The following is a 21737-nucleotide window of genomic DNA, read 5'->3' as shown; positions in this document are numbered from 1 at the left end:
TATACATGTGAAACATCCTAACGGATAGTGTTAGTATTATAAAATAGATAGGTGCTACTCAAACTGAAGTTAAAGACTCAAGACCCTTGTTGTAAAAGAGTTTACAGTGTCAAATGTATTTTGAAAAACCCTTCCCAAGTGATTATTATATTTTTCCTTCTTCCTTTCAGTCCTCTCCACTTCTTCCATTGAAAGAACCATGGTTATGAAATTGAATTAAAAGGACTTGGTGAATGATTAATCATATCTGGTAGTCAGAAAAAGGGGGGAGTCTAGAAACTCCCATATTTTTGGTTTGAGTGATCAGGTGCATGGAGCTGCCATTCTTGGTGATAAGGACCATAACTAAAAGAACAACTTAAGTTATGGACATTCTGAGTTGCGGTGTCTGGAGAACATTCCAGAAGTGGTACCAGAAAGTAGTTAGATGTATAATCCTGGAGTTCATAAAAATGTCTAACTTACAAGACTAAGAGATTTATTTGGTTGTTACTCATCAGCAATGGTAATTCCTATACATGAGATTTCCCAGGCAGATATACCTTATTTAGAGGGAAAGAATGGAAAAATATGGAGCCTTAGAGAAAACAGCAGTATTCTGTATAGAGTAAGGAAGAAGCACTTGAAAAGGAGAAAAAACAGTTATTGATACCAGCAATGGCACTTTCTGTGTTAGACTCATTTTCTCAGAAAATTTCTAAGCTTTTTATAGTTATTTAACATTGATAAAGAGATAAACCTTATATATTTTAGTTTGTTTTTATAAATAGATTCTTTCTTAAATGTTTGTTTCACCTTTTATTTGATCAATTTATAGTGCTAAATGGTAATCTCATGGAAGTTAATATACTGTTCTAATACTAGCAGTTTACTCTGTTTCTCACAGGATGAATTTGATTATAATACTGATTAGTAGAGATACATTGAAATGGGACCAAATAAAACAAAGCAATATGTACTTTCACAGTCCTTGTTTCTGATCTTTAATATTATGATTATGTTATTATGATAGATGTGTTGCTTTTAGAGCAAATACAGATAAGCGTTATTGTTCTTTGTATTTTGCTATTCATAATTTTGTATTTCTATTCCATTCTTTTAATTTGTTATTTCTATTTTTAACATGATATGTGTTAGTGAATATGCTCTTTTTTGTGTATAAATAATGTATTTTGGAGAATGAGAGTCTGAAAACCCAAGTAATTTTTATTGGCTAAGGAAATTAGGTATTCTTTTAAAAAGCAAAAGCCAACAGAAAATGGGGAGACTGATAACTTCTGAACAGTATTATTGTAAGTGTATCACATAGTCTGTGAATGCCAAACTTAGATTTTTTGTGTGAGTATATGTCATATCAAAAACCACTGTGTGGAAAAAAAAAAAAAACACTGTATGGTAGAATTACCAGCCTTTATTAACATTTTTTTCCAATAAATGTAAAAGTACAATTTTCAATTAACTTCTATTGCTATAAGGTTCCAAAAAGCAATTTCCATGCATTTTATTCCTTCCTCCAACTCACTCTTCTTTCTTTTTTAACTTCAGTTTGAATAGCACCTGCAATTAAGGAGGAAAATTGAGCCCTAGGAGCTAGGTAGGACTTCCAGCTATTGATCTGTGTAAACCCAGCTTATACTGTCAGGGGAGAAACAGTCAACCGCTGAGCTGCTTTGTCACTGACATAAGCTGAGAGAGGATTTTTTTGTCTATACTGTTTATACACTAGTCTATAGACCTGCTGGCTGGTTGAATTTTAAAGAGTGCGGAGGTTTAAAGACTTGTCCCCTGAGGGATGCTTCTGCCAGTTGGGAAGCGAGCTGAGGCTGTTTTGCAGAAATGTATGCAAGTGTGTTGGTTGGCGAAAATGGGAGGGGGAGGGTGTGGAAGATTGAGCATAACTGGGAAGCATTCTTCTTAATTTGAGTCTTAATATTTATGTGAAATATATTACTAATTTGGGTGTATTTACAAGCAGACATGAATTTTGAATATATAGTCTTCATTGCTAGAGAAATTCTATAAACAGTTTTTGCAAGACAATATCTAAATATTGTACATATGCATAGAAAATATGGTTAAGTGGCTTCACTTTATGTAGTAAAAGATAAGGATTAAGCAGTGGGCAAGTGAACTATTCTTTTCAGTTTAAATAATTTATTTCAACTTTAGTAATTCTTTTAATTATATCTAACAAAATATTGTCATTAGTAAAACAGCTTCCTCTGAATTTAGGGTCTGTACTCATACTTTAAAGGTATATGGCCATGAGCAAACAGGGGGTCCTGTCCTAAAGCTGCTAAATTTTTTACGTGATACTTTTCTATCTGTTTCAGTGAGTTAGGGTCTAAAAACTTTTCTAAGTGTTGGTATTGGAATGCATTTAAGTGTTGCCACATTGCAGTCTACATTTTAAAAGAATGTGAGAAATTTTACTTTCAATACTCAATACCTTATTCATATATCGAATTTAAATATTCAATACTGGTGGTTTCCCTCGTAGTAAGTTTTATTGATGAAGAGATATAGTAGGCATGGTTATTTTGGGGGACATCTACTGAGATATTTTTCTTTTAATAGGACATATTCTTATAAATCTGTTTTGTCTTGTAAAATAGCCTTATTTTGAATGTGTATGATATTATCTTCAATTCTAAAGTTTTTAACATTTGAATCGGAGTTAATTTTAAGTTGTTTTTCAGGTATAACAAAATAGATTTTTCTGTTTTTTACCAAATGGCTGAAAATTATTTCCATTTTGCTATAATTGTTAATGTGTATGATTTCTAAAAGCTTTTAGAATTATTTTTTAATTACTATCAAATTCTGATAGGTTTCAAAATAAGATTATTTTCTATGCTTAATTAAAACATTGATTTTCTTACTAGAAAGTTCTTAAAGTACACAAAATAGAAGCTATGGTTATTTTAATTTAAAGACTGCTTTTTAGAAACACATTTCTTTGAGTGCTATTTGAAATAAAATTTAGACTTACTGTTGTTAAATTCATCAGGATTGAACCATATAAATGTCTGTTTCTAGTCTTTTTTTTAACCATTTGACTATGGGACATGTAGAGTTGTTATACCTCTCTGTAATTCATCCTGCTGCCAACTTTATTCCCTTTTCTCTGCCTGCATTTTAATTGAAACAGCATTTCTATTTTTGAGCCAGGATCTGTCAGAAGTCCCCGTGGCTAGTCTGTGGTACAAGTAGCAGCAGACGTAGCTTCCCCATATGGTGCAGTGCTTCTTGTAAAATCCATATGGCCTTGTTGAAGGGAATCCCAGCGGGGATGTGAAGGGTGTTAATACCCTTCAGGCCAGGCCTTTGCCTCCTGGGGTTTCCGTGGCATTGTCAGTGCAATCTGCCAAAGCACAAACTTAATTCCTTTTTAATAATCAATTATTTTAGTCTAGGAACCTGTGCTATTTTCCTTAATAAAAAAAGATCTCTTTGCTTTAGGACATGTCTCAAAAAGTTTTAACTGCATCTTTACAAATATTCTCAAACTTTTCCTTGTTTATTATTTTAATTTTTATTTTGCATTTGTAGGAGGTACTAAAGAGCGTGCCAAAGTTCTGTTTCCCCTTTGACATTGAAAGGTACAGTATGATGTCATCATTTAAGATAACTGTAGCCCATTTTAGTGCACACTTAAAAATTATTACATGAACTTTTTTATGAATTGAAATGTACTTTTACTTTACTGCTTATAGCAAAAAAACAACTGGAGATTCAAAGTTAAATAGTGCTTGGAATGGAAAAGGCTTTTTAGTTAAAATTGCATCTTTTGTTTTCTCCTCTGTGGCCAGTTGGGAGAAGTCTTAAAGTATACTGCCAGTAGTTTCCATTTCCTCTCTTTGTTCTTCAGGTACATATCTTAGCACTAGCAAAGAACAATATTAATATGTCCTTGATCAGGGCTTTGGAATTGTATCTTTTAAGTTAGATAGGTACATCCTGGTTTCTGTCTCAGTTCGCCCTAATTGAAAAGACCATCTGTGTGATGTTGTAAAACTCATGGGTAGTTGTCTCCCAAGAATAGCTTTATAGCAATAGTGCAATATTATGTAAGAATACAAGGAAACCCTCCTAGCGGTTTTGAAAATCTCGTATTTGCATTTCACTGAACAAATACTGATTGAACAGAGTATTACCTGACTGTAGTTGAAATTTCATTGAGTACATAGCCTTTTGAGCATAGTAACAGTCATATATTGTTTTTCATACCCAATTATCAGTTTTCATTTTTTAAAATATCATAGGGTTTTTAAAAGAAAAAATTATTTATGAAAAATATTTTGATGATGTAAAGATGTCAGAATCCAAAATTTTACTGTCTTAAAGATAACACCTTCCAAATGATGGGATAATTGATACTAATAAATGTTGCTGATGACTAACTGATACCCTTTATTTTTACCTCATTGCAGGAAATCAGTTGTGCCCTCCTTAGGTTGCAATTTTCAAATATATAGCCAGGACAAAATAAAGGTAGAAAAGCTATGAAAGAATATTATGTACATTGGGCGCTAGAGGGCACATTAGGCACTGGAGGTAGTTTTTGAAATTGTAAAAGATTTTAATAATTGACCACTTAAAAGTGACATTGTTAAATGTTTAGCATTTGAAATGCAGTATTTCCTGATGATAGAAAACAGTATTTATTTATTTTGCTACCATTTGGAGATTGGTAGCAAAGGAATTTAATTCCTTTTTCATAATCTTTACGGCTTTTCAAAACTGAACTTCAGGTGTCATGGGCATTTTATTTTGGGACAAGGAAGCAGATGTTCTATTAAGGGTATACAAGTTAAGAGTGTTGTCATTACCAGGAAAGAGATTTTTAGATATGTTGTAAACAGAAATAAATATTCAGCCTAATTATTTATATTATACATTATATTGTAGTGTGTTGTGTCTAATGGTAGTATGGCATTTAGTTCAAAATTGGGTAAAATTCCTTACAGCTTAGCTAGTAAAATTTTTTTTTTTTGGTAGCAATTGCATTCTAATTTTATACTTGGAAATTTATCCCTCAGTACATGAATAGTCAAAAAGAAAATGTGAGAAAAAATAGTATATCCTATGGTACTTTATTGGGTGAGAATGTTAACAGAAGAAGCAATTAAACAGAGTTGATAGTGGCTGCCATTGGACTCTGAAGCAATATAGTTTGTTATCTAAGCAGTCTTAGAATAATCAAAGATTAGAGTTGAGCAAAATGATCCAATCATGCTGTTTGACTCAAAGTTTACTTTGCATATTTCACACTTATTTTTAAGTTTAGATCAAAATTCTGTTTCTGAGAACCAACGGATTGGGATGATAGAGCCAGTGCCACATATAAATATCTTCTTGCTTCTGATTTTTCTTTAACAGAATTATCACACAAGGTTTAACATATCATAATCTTACTATATTTTAGGGTGTCTCAAAATCAAGTTGGACAGCACTTTACCTTTGTATTGACAGACATTGAGAGTAAACAGAGATTTGGATTCTGCAGACTCACATCAGGAGGCAAAATCTGTTTGTGCATCCTTAGGTGAGTATTGAGTAAAAAAAAAAAAGAATGTAAAATAGATTAACTGGGTCTTTCTTTTGAACTTTATGTTTGAGATGTTAAAAGCCCTATAATTTTATTTTTTTTGCCCTGTAAATTAAAGTAAGTTGAAAAATAATTTTCTTTACTTTTTCTGTACAGCATCAATTGGGCTTAAAGATTTACTAATAACAGTGGAATTTTTCTTGAAAGAACTTACTTTAAAATTAGTTTTTGTGGGTTTATTTTTGGAAAATTAAATATTAGGATACGGTTTCAGATATACAAATTTCACTTATTAAATAGGATATAAGGAAATATTAAAGTACTGATGTGTACTTTTTCCTATCACTGAACCATAACTTGGATTTTTGAATATGAATTGCTGCTGTGAGGCAAAGATTGCAAACGCATTACCCTGGGCTAAAGTGTTTACAGGTGTTCAGTTTGGCCACATGGTGTTTTATAAATTTTAAAAGAAGTTGCTAACCTTATAAATTTTGGAAAATTTTGTATATAATACAGATTTCTAATTTCTTTTAAAAAGTGGGAATATTTGCTAATTCTGGTCCTGCATTACCCTATGGAAGTATTAAGGTGGAACTAAGTAGTAGGTTTTGGGTTGTGTCATGAACTTACCAGTTTACCAAAGCTCCTCTTCCACCTCCTCCTTCAACTGTGTAATTACCTGCCTTTCTTCAATAGGTAGTTGAGAGTATGTCTCCTGCCTGTGGACTCAGGATTTGGGTTGCTGGCTTTTGAGAAGGAAGGATCTAGGGTTAGCTTAGCCATGATATATATATGTTTTGATGAATCAGAAATCCAGTTGTATTCTATAAAGATAGGATTCTGTACTATTATTATAATTTGGATATTGATCAAGCTAGAGTAATAGAAATACTTAGAGGAGAAGAAATAATGGATTATAAATTAAAATATTGCAAAAATCTAGTATAAAATTGATGTCTTCTCATTTGTTATTTATATACATTTGTATCACTCATTGAGAGGTAGGTTATAAATTTACTCAGAACATCTGTTGGAGTTGGCCAATTTTTTCTTTCAGTCTATTCAAAAGTGAATGCTTACCTGCTTTATTAGAAATAGAGTGTGAACGGGCTTCCATTCTCTCTTTAGCACAATTTGTTCATCTAGATAACAATTGTAATTAAAACCTATGCTTTTATCCAAAAAGTTTTATGCTTCAGACTGTAGGCTGGTTTTTCTAATTTGGAGCAGGTTGGTTGGGCAGTTGATGTGGGGTGACAGTGTAGGAATGGGTGGGAAGAGCTCCTTTTGTCATTGTTGTTTCATGTTGAAAGTTCAAAGGCTACGGTTTAAAGGGGAGCAGTGTAACTTCGTGCACCCTGCCTAAGATGGGCATGCCCTAATGGAAAGACCAGGACTGTGTGTGCTTTCTAATTTGTCTTTATGATTCAAAATACTTTTTATTTAAAAAAATTTCAAAAGTACAGGAAACTTGCAAGAAAAGTACAATGAACTCTCGTATACCCTTTATCTGGATTTATCGGTTGTTAACATGTACCTCTCTGCCACACACACACACATGCACACATGCGTACACATTCTCTCTCTTATTAGTATTGTTTTTTTTTTGCTGAACCATTTGAATGTATCATAGACATCACTTTTCTGTTATATTTTAATCTGCATTTTTTCAGCTTACCTTACTATCTCCAAAGTGAGTTCCTGAAATTATTAATAATTAATGTGAGCTTCTCTGTTGTTTTAAACTCTTAAAACATTTTGAATACCTTAAACTGATGAATAGTTAGCAGATAATTATTGAAAGTTCAGAATAGTCCTTACCAATGTGTTTGAAGAATAAACATTATTTCTGTTTTAATTTAGGAAAGCCATCATTAATTCAGGATACTTACACAAAATATGAACTGTAATTTTTTAAATGGCCATGAGATTAGTAGAGTATCCATATCTCCAATCCAATTGTAATCAATTGGTAGGAAACAGATTGTAAAGCAGTTACAATAATCAAGTTATTTTTATATCTGGTTCTCAGACTTATCTGTGGAAGAACACCCCATTATTGCAGTATACTTTAAATTAGGAATAATTTTACCAGCAGAGATATGGTTATATTTGTAAGTATAAAACAAAATCAAAAGTAAAAATACCAATAAAGAAAACCTTTCACAATAAATGTTTATGGTTATCTTATATATTTAAAAAATTATCCCTTTTCTGGTTGGACATTTATTTTTGTCATTTGATAATGCTTTCTATAGAAGTAGTAGGTGTGAAAAAAATTAAAATTTTGAAAGAAAGTTTAAAATTGAGAAAATTCTGTTCTCTAGCATAATTTTTTTCTACTAAATTAGAAAAAGATTGGCATGTTAAGATTTTAGTGGCACATCTCATTCCTTGGTCTAAAAAAGAGTATGCGCATTAAGGCATTCCTTGAGAATAACAAATTTAGATAATGACCAGTAAATTAGAAAATATTTAGTTTTGACAGTGTACAGAGACTTCAGATATAATCAATTCAGTAACTTACTCAGAAAGCTATTCTGGATAGTGGAATATCTATTTACCAATCAATGCAGCTCTTTAAAAATAATTTTGACAAATCTCAAGCGCTATGGTGAAAGGAGTAATGGCATTTTGGTTCTGATTTGTGAACTGGAACTAGGCTAAGTACTTTAGCACTTTAGATTTAATTTTATAATTGTTGAAAGGAAGGATAAAATTCTTAAGGTACCACAAGACAATATTGTTGATTTTTAAAAATTTGTATAGTGTTAGAGCCTCTATATCTATATATGTATCTAACGTGGAATCCCGAAGCTGAAAATGTTAGCATTCTTGACTAAATAGTGATCAAAACTTTGGTTTGGTGGCAAATATAATAATGAAATTGAAAATACAACCTCAGTAACAGAGGGTTAATAACCACAATTATGTAATAAGCACCCACAAGTTAATAAGGAAAACAATTCAATAGAAAAATAAGTAAAGCATTTGAATAACATATTCATAGAGAAATATAAACAGCATATAAACCTATGAATGATTCTCAACTTTATTAAAGATAAAATAAATGGACACATTAGGGTACAGAAATAAAAATATCTAATAACCACGAGAGGAAATAGACTTTGATGTACTGTTCTTGTGACTATAAAATAATATAACCTTCTGAAGGGAAATTTGATAATATTTATCAGATTAAAAATATCTTGCTGAACTCCTTCATTCAATAATTTTAGTTGTGGGAATTTAAATCCCCGAAAAAAGTGTGCAGAAAAGTATAAACAAAAGTATTTATTAAAACATTGTTTACAATAGCAACGGCAATTGCAGCAACTGAAATGTCCCTCAATAGGGAATTGATTAGATACATTATGTTACCTTCCCCATTTCCTAAGCCCCTATTGCTCCCACTCCCCAGCCCCCCAAATGTTAGTTCCTTGGGGGCAGGGATTTTTGTCTGTTCTGTACACTGGTAGATCCCTAGTGCCTAAATAGTGCCTAGCACACCTCTTAATAGATATTTGTGGAATGAATAAATTAATTAATTAATGACTAATGTCATGGAATTTTATTTAACTATTGGGAAAAATTACATGCACACATACAAACACACTGACTTAGAGAAATATTCATGGTATGTTTTAAAATTATGAGACGTTTCAAGGTGATATTTATAGTATGTTCTTATGTTTGTAGATGAAGTTATATGTATATATGATTGTATATACTTATAAAAGTGTTTAGAAAGAAATACCCTTAACTTTTAGCTTTGTATACATCATCATTCATCCCTATTTTGCAATGAGCAGAAATAATTTTAACCAACTTTTTCCTGCTCTAAAATTCTGAAGTGTTAGAACTATAAGTGGCATATTTAGTGAGAATTCAGCCATATCACTTTTTGTCAAATAAAATACATAATGTGTATGCAAGATGGGAAGTTATGTTACTAGTGTGCTTTCCAGTTTTAGCATTTGGACACTTAAAAGGCAGTCAGTTGATGATTGTGGTGTAGTAGAATTAAGAATGGAGGGGGGCAGTTGTTTCATTCCAGGCTTTTGAAACTTGGGATCAAGTGTGAAAGAACAAATTTTGAAAGAGAAAAATATTCCTGGTGGGGTGATTTTTGTAATTTCAAGGCAAAATGTTTTACATGGTTTAAATGCTTTGTGGAGAAATGCTACTATACCTCAACTTTATTTCCTGTCTTTTTTCCCCCCTTCCAACAATACTCATTTATTTGACCTCGCTGTGTCCTTAACTTATAGTTGAAGAAAATTTCTTTGTATGTTTCAATATAAAACCAAGACTTAGAATAAATAGTAATTTGCAGGGGGACGGGTTAGTGGTGGATAATAGATGGGGTGTTATAATGAGCTATTCACAGTATTGATAGATACATGTTTAATTTTTTCATCTAATATATTAGCATTTCCTTTCAACTTCTATGGTCGCCACTGGATGAAACTTTAAAAAGGATATAGCCAGGTATGTAGCATTGCAGAGTGGTACACGATTCCTTCAAAATTACATCAATGTTTTTATCTGTACTCAAAGTCTAACATTTTAACTAAATGGAAGACTCATAACTGCATTATCTATTATCCAGCTAACATTTTTCTCTATGGTTTGTTCATGAGATAATGGGACAGACTTTTTCAAATGCCTTTAACTACAGCACTGTCTGTCATACCAGTATTATACTCTCTCCAAAAAGATTTGTTTATTATGCACAATGTATAACTGACTCCTTTTTAATAGTATATATCATTCACACATTTTAATATAAAACACGTATCAAAGTGCAAATACTCTGAAACCTGGGAGTGCTCTTGGAAATGTCAAGGAAGCAGGGACAATTTCTCTTGCAAATACAAGCTCAGCATCTAGGGCAGAGGCTGCAAGCTAGCTACTTGCAAGCTGCATCTAGCGCATGGGCACATTTTTTTGGTCAATAGTGCTGTTCTCATTATTTAGGTGAAAAATTGGTAACTTCTAAATCTGGGAGAATCACTTAAACTTCTGGATTTCTTGTTCCTCATAAAAATCAAAAGAGCTGGCAATACTAGCCATACATTTTTCACTTTGCAACAAATGCCTAGAGCTGAGTCGTGGCTTCCTCTTTGGATGTGTCCTGGACTATTTGGATGTCCATACTCATACCAACGTCCTGTTTTCCGACACCTGACCTGCTTCTCTCATTGGAGTTCCCTGCGTGGTCTAGTTCATGGTTCCTGTAGGGATTTGAATTCACAACCTAACTAGTATGGAACATGTAACTAGCAGAAAATCCTGCTGCTGACTTTCTTGTCAGCCAAGAAAATGATCCAGGGTATAGAAACAGTACAACTAATTAAAATATTTTAACAAGATTCTATTGCACAATATAAAAGTCAAATAGTGTGGCAAAAATAACATCCTTTTTAAGAAAACTATCTATGTCCAAATTTTAATCTGAACTTTAGATAGATAGTTATAGATAGATAGATGGATGGATATGGTAAATAAATATTACAAATTATAGAAGCTTTCTTAGCTATGGGGAAAAATGTTATTTATAAGATTTTATTTTTGGGGTTTTTTAAAGGTTATTTTAAAACTGTATGTTCAAAACAATTTTTAAATAATGTTTATATTGTTAAGCTGATTATCAATAAGTTAAAATATTTTTTACACTAAATTTTGCTTTCGTAGTCAGTCAAAATCTGTTCTCTTATAGCCAATCACATAAATCCTAGAAAGTTAAAAAAAGAATTACACTAAACATATAATAATGATTGAACAAGATAGTCACCTTGAATTTTAAAAAAGCTGAAAATTTAATTTCTTTAGCAAAGAATAATTATGTCTCTCATGGTATTATAAACAAATACATTAGGGCCAATTATTTTAAAACAAAGGTCAGGATATTCCTTAAAGTTTAATTTCAAGATTATTTCCTTAATTTTCCGTAAGAACATAGGGCAAAAGACAGACATATATAGAAAGTCACGAGTTCATTTTATGGCAGTGAGAAGACTTCCCCCACACTTGTGCTTCTACTATAGAGCTGATAAAACTTTTACGTTCAAAAGTCAAAGGTTAAATAAAGGAAAGGAAATGTTTTTTGTCAAATAGTCAGGTAACCACTAACAGTCCAAGCAATCAGCAGGAACCTAACTTCTAGTAATCAAATAAAACTAAGGAAACTGCCTTTCCGTAGAAAAACGTCTCATGTCTAGAGGCTGTTTTTCTGTCTGGAAAATTGACACAAAATGTGTAAAATTGAAACATTCTGCTTCTAAGGGATTTGCCCAAAGGAAGAGTGTGAAAGCCGCCAGTTTGGTATGAGTTAAAGGGGTTGGGAGAAGGCTACAAAAGCCTTAAACATAAACCTGTCTTCCGTGTAAGAGTATTTCATTGTGAACCCTTGGCGACAATTTTATAGTTGTAAAATTGTGTTAATCAAATTAGGAAAAAAGTTACTTTTTACTTTTTGCTAACATAAATATATGAAAGCGATTCTAAAAGTAAAAAATGTCAAGGTTTAAATTAATAGTATCTTAGGATATTTTTAAATCTTGATAAAACTAGGAGAGACATACCATAGAAAGTGTTAAAGCATATGACAATGCTGAAAACTCAAAATTGAACATCAACGTTTATATTTAATAGACTAAATTCTAATATTTCTTCTAGAAATTGAACAAAATTTATAGAAATGAAAGGGATACCAGTTTTCAAATCTCTTAATAGGAAAAATCCAGGAGAAAAAGAACACATGGTTTTTATAGCACTGTTTGCAAATTTTCTGGCTTAGAACTCTAAGATAAATCTAAATTGTTTCAAATCTTAAAATTGTATCATCCAGCAGTGGAGGAAAAGTAGCTTTAAAGCATTATAGGCAAACTTCCTAGCTCAGAGTTCTAAAGAATAGAGCAGTTTTTATTAAATGTGTATAGGTAGTTTAGCAGTGGGCTTAGCTTATAGTAAACAAACTTCGTAAGTGGTGATGCTTTTAATTTATTTTCATTAAGTATTCTTTTTCTTGTCTTTAACCTAAAGGAGTATTTTTCCTTAGAAAATTCCAATATTCCAGGTAAAAATATAATTAATGAAAAAACTATAATCAGAAGAGAATTAATCCTCGTGTGAAATCTCAGTTTTTAGGGAAAAAAAAAACAGTGGAATGTCCAATTATCAGATTAAGAATATACAAAGTTTCTCAGCAACTATGGGGAATAATTACACCATTGTAGCCTATTCAATTTATAAACTACTTTTAATATGTACTACTTTTAATATATAGTCATTGATTTTAAAAATTTTGACTGAAGGCTGTAGTAAGTTCCATATCCTAGAGTAATTTAACAAGCCTTATAGAAATAAGACTAAAATGAAGTATCGAAATATAAGCAATGATTACATGTTGCAGTGACTTTTTTAACTTCTATGGATATTCAAAATTTTCTACAGTAATTTTTAATCAGAGCAACATGGTTAGAGATATGTTATATATTTTTCTATGACTTGTTTATGCTGGTATTTTGACACTTTTTCGACAAATTTCAACCTTAATAAGTTCGTGAATTCTAAGAAGACCAGGACACCCCTTCAAAACTGAATGCAACATTACCTGAAGGCTTTGGTCAGGCACCGGTTAACACTCCGAATATTAGCATAATTAATCGCCTCTCATATATCCAGGAAAACAGGAGAGTCTGTTATAAAGTAAACTGATCTATGAATTAAAAGACCTGATTATTCTAACCAATATTACGAATAGTTTATTAGATCACCCTGTCTTCTACCCCCTCCCCTAAATTACTGCTTATTCTAAATCTTAGTTTTATATTGAAAAATACAAAGAAGGTTTCTTCTACTATAATTTAAAAACATAGTGAAGTCAAATAAATAGGTATTGTTGGAAGGGAAAAAAACAGGAAATAAATTTTTGGTATGGTAGCAGTTCTCCTAACACTTTCACAAAATATGTTGAATATTTTGCATTGAAATTACAGAATAACAGTGATACTTGGCTCCACAATGGTGATGAGAAGGTCACCCCACCAGGAATATTTTTTCTCTTTCAAAGGTCATTGTTTCACACTGTGATCAAAAGCCTGGAATGAAACAACTGTCCCTTTCCCATTTTTAATTCTGCTACACTACAATCATCAACTGACTGCCTTTCAAGTGCTCAAATATTCAAATTATAAAGCATGCTAGTAGGATAACTTCCCATCTTGCAAACACATTGTGTATTTTACTTGACAAAAAGTGGTCTGGCTAAATTCTCACTGATTTTGAATATGCTATTTATAGTTTTAACATCTCAGTTTTGGAATTTGAAATCCATAAATTAGCCTTGTTATGTTTTTTTTAATATATAGTGTTAGTCTGATTTATAGATAGTTATAGTAAAGGAGGCGCTCGTCGCAGCGTCTAGTAGCACTCTTCACATGGTAGGGTCCAGTGTTCAATTTGATAATTAGGAAGAGGAACATGAGAAAAAAAATTCGGCATACTTTTGTGTAAAGCCGAGACTGCCTGGGAAAGCCAGGATAAAATTCAGTGAAGTTAGTGTTCTTGAGTGGATTTAGAAAAGAGTTATAGTTATATAGATACCAAAATGCCTAGCACAAGTAAAAAACTGTTAAATTTTAAAAGTAACTAAGTATGTGCATATTAATCAATTCTTTACTAAGCACTGAGTATTTACAAACAACGAATTAATAACCTTACAGATAACTTGAGTAAAGATGAGCTTCCTAATGAAAAGCTGTGCTCTGATTTGTCTTCACAATTTAAAAGGAAATTGAAAGGTGAAGATATCCAATGAAAAACGACAATGTAAAAATGAGAAAACCAGAATATTTAAAGAGATGTTAAAATATTTGGCCTAAGGAAAAAAAAAGATTGTTTCTCACTTCCTAATAACTTGTAATTATGAGCTATTATTTTTTTATTTTAGAGTTATTTCTTTAAGATGTTAACACTGCCGAAACGCTATATACCAGGAGTGGATTGGCTTTTACAGAGGGGGATTTAATAGTTTACAAATTGACAGTTCTGTGGCCATGAAAATGTCCAAATTAAGACATCAACTAGAGAATACCTTGACTCAAGAAAGGCCTGTCATGCCCAGGTAGAAAGGCGCATGGCATATCTGCTGGTCCTTCTCTCTTGCATCGTTTCCAAAAGTGGGTCTTTCTGGCGGCTTCTGGGCCATTTTTGTCTCTTTTAAAACATTTCTGGCTCTCTCTCATAAAGGGCCCCAGGAAAGGATTAAAACCCTTCTTGAATTGGGTGGGTCACATCTCCATGGAAACAATTTAATCAGAAAGTCCCACCCAAGAATATGTCTGCACCCACAAGATTGTATTAAGAGAACATGGCTTTTCTGGGGTCATTACAAAATCAAACCAGGACAAGAGTGAACCAGGAAAAAATAATGAAGGTTAAATAATATTTTACCTTATTTAAACAAGTTGAAAATGATAGTGTGAGGATTATTTAAACAAGTTGAAAATGACAAGTGAATATGCAACCAACTAACATTAATGAATTTGGCTTTATCTTACTTAAGATTCTTAAAAACAGGATAGAAACAGGGAAGTATGTTTCTTTTTTTTTTATTAATTAAAAAAAAATTAACTAACACAACATTTAGAAATCATACCATTCTACATATGCACTCAGTAATTCTTAATATCATCACATAGATGTATGATCATCATTTCTTAGTACATTTGCATCGATTTAGGAAAAGAACTAGCAAAACAACAGAAAAAGATATAGAATGATAATATAGAGAAAAAAATAAAAATAGTAATAAAAAAATAAAAAAATATAAAAAAGGAAAAAGAAAAAAGGAACAAAAAACACAAACAAACAAAAAAAAACTATAGCTCAGATGCAGCTACATTCAGTGTTTTAACATAATTACATTACAATTAGGTAGTATTGTGCTGTCCATTTTTGAGTTTTTGTATCTAATCCTGTTGCACAGTCTGTATCCCTTCAGCTCCAATTACCCATTATCTTACCCTGTTTCTAACTCCTGCTGGACTCTGTTACCAATGACATATTCCAAGTTTATTCTCGAATGTCCGTTCACATCAGTGGGACCATACAGTATTTGTCCTTTAGTTTTTGGCTAGTCTCACTCAGCATAATGTTCTCTAGATCCATCCATGTTATTACATGCTTCATAAGTTTATCCTGTCTTAAAGCTGCATAATATTCCATCATATGTATATACCACAGTTTGTTTAGCCACTCATCTGTTGATGGACATTTTGGCTGTTTCCATCTCTTTGCAATTGTAAATAATGCTGCTATAAACATTGGCGTGCAAATGTCCGTTTGTGTCTTTGCCCTTAAGTCCTTTGAGTAGATACCTAGCAATGGTATTGCTGGGTCGTATGGCAATTCTATATTCAGTTTTTTGAGGAACCGCCAAACTGCCTTCCACAGTGGTTGCACCATTTGACATTCCCACCAACAGTGGATAAGTGTGCCTCTTTCTCTGCATCCTCTCCAGCACTTGTCATTTTCTGTTTTGTTGATAATGGCCATTCTGGTGGGTGTGAGGTGATATCTCATTGTGGTTTTGATTTGCATTTCTCTAATGGCCAGGGACATTGAGCATCTCTTCATGTGCCTTTTGGCCATTTGTATTTCCTCTTCTGATAGGTGTCTGTTCAAGTCTTTTTCCCGTTTTGTAATTGGGTTGGCTGTTTTTTTGTTGTTGAGTTGAATAATCTCTTTATAAATTCTGGATACTAGACCTTTATCTGATATGTCGTTTCCAAATATTGTCTCCCATTGTGTAGGCTGTCTTTCTACTTTCTTGATGAAGTTCTTTGATGCACAAAAGTGTTTGATGTTGAGGAGCTCCCATTTATTTCTTTCTTTCTTCAGTGCTCTTGCTTTAGGTTTAAGGTCCATAAAACCGCCTCCAGTTGTAAGTTTCATAAGATATCTCCCTACATTTTCCTCTAATTGTTTTATGGTCTTAGACCTAATGTTTAGATCTTTGATCCATTTTGAGTTAATTTTTCTATAGGGTGTGAGATACGGGTCCTCTTTCATTCTTTTGCATATGGATATCCAGTTCTCTAAGCACCATTTATTGAAGAGACTGTTCTGTCCCAGGTGAGTTGGCTTGACTGCCTTATCAAAGATCAAATGTCCATAGATGAGAGGGTCTATATCTGAGCACTCTATTCGATTCCATTGGTCGATATATCTATCTTTATGCCAATACCATGCTGTTTTGACCACTGTGGCTTCATAATATGCCTTAAAGTCCGGCAGCGTGAGACCTCCAGCTTCGTTTTTTTTCCTCAAGATACTTTTAGCAATTCGGGGCACCCTGCCCTTCCAGATAAATTTGCTTTATTGGTTTTTTTATTTCTGAAAAATAAGTTGTTGGGATTTTGATTGGTATTGCATTGAATCTGTAAATCAATTTAGGTAGGATTGACATCTTAACTATATTTAGTCTTCCAATCCATGAACATGGTATGCCCTTCCATCTATTTAGGTCTTCTGTGATTTCTTTTAACAGATTTTTGTAGTTTTCTTTGTATAGGTTTTTTGTCTCTTTAGTTAAATTTATTCCTAGGTATTTTATTCTTTTAGTTGCAATTGTAAATGGAATTCGTTTCTTGATTTCCCCCTTAGCTTGTTCATTGCTAGTGTAGAGAAATGCTACAGATTTTTGAATGTTGATCTTGTAACCTGCTACTTTGCTGTACTCATTTATTAGCTCTAGTAGTTTTGTTGTGGATTTTTCCGGGTTTTCGACGTATAGTATCATATTGTTTGCAAATAGTGATAGTTTTACTTCTTCCTTTCTGATTTTGATGCCTTGTATTTCTTTTTCTTGTCTAATTGCTCTGGCTAGAACCTCGAACACAATGTTGAATAATAGTGGTGATAATGGACATCCTTGTCTTGTTCCTGATTTTAGGGGGAAAGTTTTCAATTTTTCTCCATTGAGGATGATATTGGCTGTGGGTTTTTCATATATTCCCTCTATCATTTTAAGGAAGTTCCCTTGTATTCCTATGTTTTGAAGTGTTTTCAACAGGAAAGGATGTTGAATCTTGTCAAATGCCTTCTCTGCATCAATTGAGATGATCATGTGATTTTTCTGCTTTGAGTTGTTGAAATGGTGTATTACATTTATTGATTTTCTTATGTTGAACCATCCTTGCATTCCTGGGATGAATCCTACTTGGTCATGATGTATAATTCTTTTAATGCGTTGCTGGATTCGATTTGCTAGAATTTTGTTGAGGATTTCTGCATCTATATTCATTAGAGAGATTGGTCTGTAGTTTTCTTTTTTTTGTAATATCTTTGCCTGGTTTTGGTATGAGGGTGATGTTGGCTTCATAGAATGAATTAGGTAGCTTTCCCTCCACTTTGATTTTTTTGAAGAGTTTGAGGAGAGTTGGTACTAATTCTTTCTGGAATGTTTGGTAGAATTCACATGTGAAGCCGTCTTGTCCTGGACTTTTCTTTTTGGGAAGCTTTTGAATGACTGATTCAATTTCTTTACTTGTGATTGGTTTGTTGAGGTCATCTATTTCTTCTTGAGTCAAAGTTGGTTGTTCATGCCTTTCCAGGAACCCGTTTTATATATTTATTCAAATATTATTATAATTTGAATAATATTCAAATTCTCTATTTCTTTAATGATCCTCTGTCTAGATGTTTTGTCCATTGATGAGAGTGGTGAATTGAAGTCTCCAACTATTATGGTATATGTGTCTATTTCCCTTTTCAATGATTGCAGTGCATTCCTCACGTTTGGGGCATTCTGGTTCAGTGCATAAATATTTATGATTGTTATGTCTTCTTGTTTAATTGTTCATTTTATTAGTAGATAGTGTCCTTCTTTGTCTCTTTTAACTGTTTTATATTTGAAGTCTAATTTGCTGGATATTAGTATAGCTACTCCTGCTCTTTTCTGGTCGTTATTTGCATGAAATATCTTTTCCCAACCTTTCACTTTCAACCTATGTTTATCTTTGGGTCTAAGATGTGTTTCCTGTAGACAATATATAGAAGGATCCTGTTTTTTAATCCATTCTGCCAGTCTATGTCTTTTGATTGGGGAATTCAGTCCATTAACATTTAGTGTTATTACTGTTTGGATAATATTTTCCTCTACCATTTTGCCTTTTGTATTATATATATCATATCTGATTTTCCTTCTTTCTACACTGTTCTCCATACCTCTCTCTTCTGTCTTTTCGTATCTGAGTCTAGTGCTCCCTTTAGTATTTCTTGCAGAGCTGTTCTCTTGGTCACAAATTCTCTCAGTGACTTTTTGTCTGAAAATGTTTTGATTTCTCCCTCATTTTTGAAGGACAATTTTGCTGGATATAGAAGTCTTGGTCGGCAGTTTTTTTCTTTAATAATTTAAATACATCATCCCACTGTCTTCTAGCTTCCATGGTTTCTGCTGAGAAATCTACACATAGTCTTATTGGGTTTCCCTTGTATGTGATGGATTGTTTTTCTCTTGCTGCTTTCAAGATCCTCTCTTTCTCTTTGACCTCTGACGTTCTAACTAGTAAGTGTCTTGGAGAATGCCTATTTGGGTCTAATCTCTTTGGGGTGCGCTGCACTTCTTGGATCTGTAATTTTAGGTCTTTCATAAGAGTTGGGAAGTCTTCAGTGATAATTTCTTCCATTAGTTTTTCTCCTCCTTTTCCCTTCTCTTCTCCTTCTGGGACACCCACAACATGTATATTTGTGCAGTTCATATTGTCCTTGAGTTCCCTGATACCCTGTTCAGCAGGTTGAAAGATTTTCCTGTGAAAATCTGGGTTCTGTTTTTCTTATCCTGCCCAGTATGTGGCGCTCGTCTGTCTGCGGGTCCCACCCTTAAAAGATGCTGTGGCTCCTTTAACTTTGGAAGACTCTCGCTGTGGGGGAGAGTCGCCAGCCGAAGCGGCTTGGGGGAGTGCCGATCCAAATCTCACAGCCAGCCCAGGAAGCCAAGCTTGGTGGGGGCCACCGGCCGCCGCAGCTTGGAGGAGTGTCGAACCAAAGTTCCCAGCCGGACCGGGAAACCACATGTGTGGAAGGGACCCCGGTCGCCGGCCTCCGCGGCTTGGGGGACCTCTGATCCAAATCTCCCAGCTGACCCGGGAGGCCCCGCGTGGGGGGGGGGCGCTGGTCTCCACGGCTTGAGGGAACCGCCTGTCCAAATCTCCCAGCCTGCCCGGGAAGGAGGGAGGGAGGGTCTCCGGCCGCCAGCTGCCAGGACCCGGGGAAGCGCGCGCCCCTCGGGGATCTCACCGCAGCAGATTCTCCCAGCTGGTTCTGCCATTCCAGAATGGGGTACGCTGTCTTTTTGGTCTCTGTCGTGGCTCCAGGAGCTGTTCTGTACCATTTCTGTTTCTTTAGTAGCCGTTCTGGAGGAGGAACTAAGACCCGCGCGTCTTACTAAGCTGCCATCTTCTCCAGAAGTGGAAGTATGTTTCTTGAATAGATTGTCTCATTTTATCTGAACACATAGGTCTAAACTACATAACCCATAGAAATTGCTATTTTCTTCAGGGCATTAGAAAGTGAAATGTGAGTATGAAATGACTGCAGATAAAAGAAATTATACTCTAATCAAGTAACTATGGTGTGTCCTGGTAGAAGGAAATTCTTTATGAAAATTATGTGAATTATAGTAAATATTGAGTACTTGACATGTTAATTTGCATTACATTGTTGATAATGTAAAACAGTATTTGTAATCTTTAAGGATTATTATTTTTTAAGCGAAAGGTATAAATAAAATAGTCCCCTAAGCACTAGGGCTTGAAGAGCTGAGCAATTTAAATGCAACATTTGACATTATTTTTCAAATTCAGAACTTCAGTTCTCTCAAAAGCTGATTTGTCATATACCTTTCCAGATTTTTCCTGGCTTCCTTACCTATTTACCAGAATGCTTGCTGTAAACATTCTGTCCCAGCATCTCCCTCCACAGGCCCTCAGTTGTATTTTGGTCTTGGTGATTGCTTTCTAGGCTTTGGTACAACTCTTAACCTCACGCTTACCTACTCTTTCATGGTTTCATTTCTTATCTCCTGAATTTCTTATATTCCTCCTTCTTGCTTCAGTCCTTCATTATGTTGAAGCCATCCTTTAGTAGCTTCCTAATAATAGTACAAAGGAGGTAGATTTTTTTAATCCATGCATGACTACAATTGATACTTTTTTCTGGACACAGAATTCTAGTTTGCAAAGGATTTATCCTCTGCATTTTGAAAGGCATTGGTTATCTTCTAACTTTCTGGTATTGCTTTTGAGAAGTTCAGTGATATATTTTTTTTTAGTTTTTATTCTTAGGGAAGAAAAAGAGAAATAGAGAAAGAGAGGCCGTGAAAGAGGGAAAGGAGAAAAGAGAAAGTAGGGAAAGAAGGGGAAAAGAGGCCGAAAAGATGGGGGAAGAAGGGAGGGTGATCTGGATAGGAGGACACCACATTTCCCATCTGTCCTCAAAATCTTCATTCAGATCTTACTAGAGCAAACTATTAGAGGAAGTTGCATTGGCTTTCCATCTGGAAGCTGATCACTTCTTGGCCAATTATTCAGAGCAACTCATTTGACTCACTTGAGCCTTGACATTGTCGTCTTTATCAGAGCCATAATGTCGAGATTATACATTATCTATCCATTTGTGTCTGGCTTATTTCACTGAGGATAGTGTCCTCAAGGTTCATCCATGTTGTCATATGCTTTGGAATCTCATTTTGTCTTACTGCTGCATAATATTCCATTGTCTATATATACCACATTTATCTTCTGCATAATAGTCCATTGTATGTGTGTACCACATCTTGTGTATCCACTCCATCTGTTGGTGGCACTTGGATTGGTTCCATCCTTTAGCAACTGTGAATAATGCCATTATGAACATTGGTTTGCAAATGTCTGTTCTTGAAACTTCTTCTTCCATATCTTCTGGGTATATACCCAGTAATAGTATTACCAAGTCTTATGGCCACTCAATGTTTAGTTTTTTGAGGAACCACCAAAAACTAGTGGACTAGTATACCATATATGGTCCCACCAGCAGTGAATAAGTTTTCCGATTTCTCCACATCCTCTCCAACATTTGTAGTTTTCTGTTAGTTTAATGGCAGCCATTCTGACAGGTATAAGATGATACCTCACTG

At 33.8% G+C, this 21737-nt stretch overlaps 1 protein-coding gene across 8 annotated transcripts in view; it reads left to right on the top strand.

The window, feature by feature from the left end:
* DENND1B (DENN domain containing 1B) overlaps positions 1-21737 on the top strand; it is a 283782-nt gene that overhangs the window by 122170 nt on the left and 139875 nt on the right. For 5 of the 8 annotated variants that reach the window (XM_077157317.1, XM_077157319.1, XM_077157320.1 and 2 more), the window contains exons 4-5: positions 3553-3602; positions 5429-5548. In XM_077157317.1, the coding sequence (XP_077013432.1) occupies positions 3553-3602; positions 5429-5548 (170 nt within the window). The remainder of the gene's footprint in view (positions 1-3552; positions 3603-5428; positions 5549-21737) is intronic. The other 3 variants (XM_077157322.1, XM_077157323.1, XM_077157321.1) reach the window with 1 other exon arrangement.

Source organism: Tamandua tetradactyla, chromosome 4 (genome assembly GCF_023851605.1).
Source record: "Tamandua tetradactyla isolate mTamTet1 chromosome 4, mTamTet1.pri, whole genome shotgun sequence".
NCBI classification, from domain to species: Eukaryota; Metazoa; Chordata; class Mammalia; order Pilosa; family Myrmecophagidae; genus Tamandua; species Tamandua tetradactyla.
This window is presented reverse-complemented; position numbering and strand designations above follow the sequence as displayed.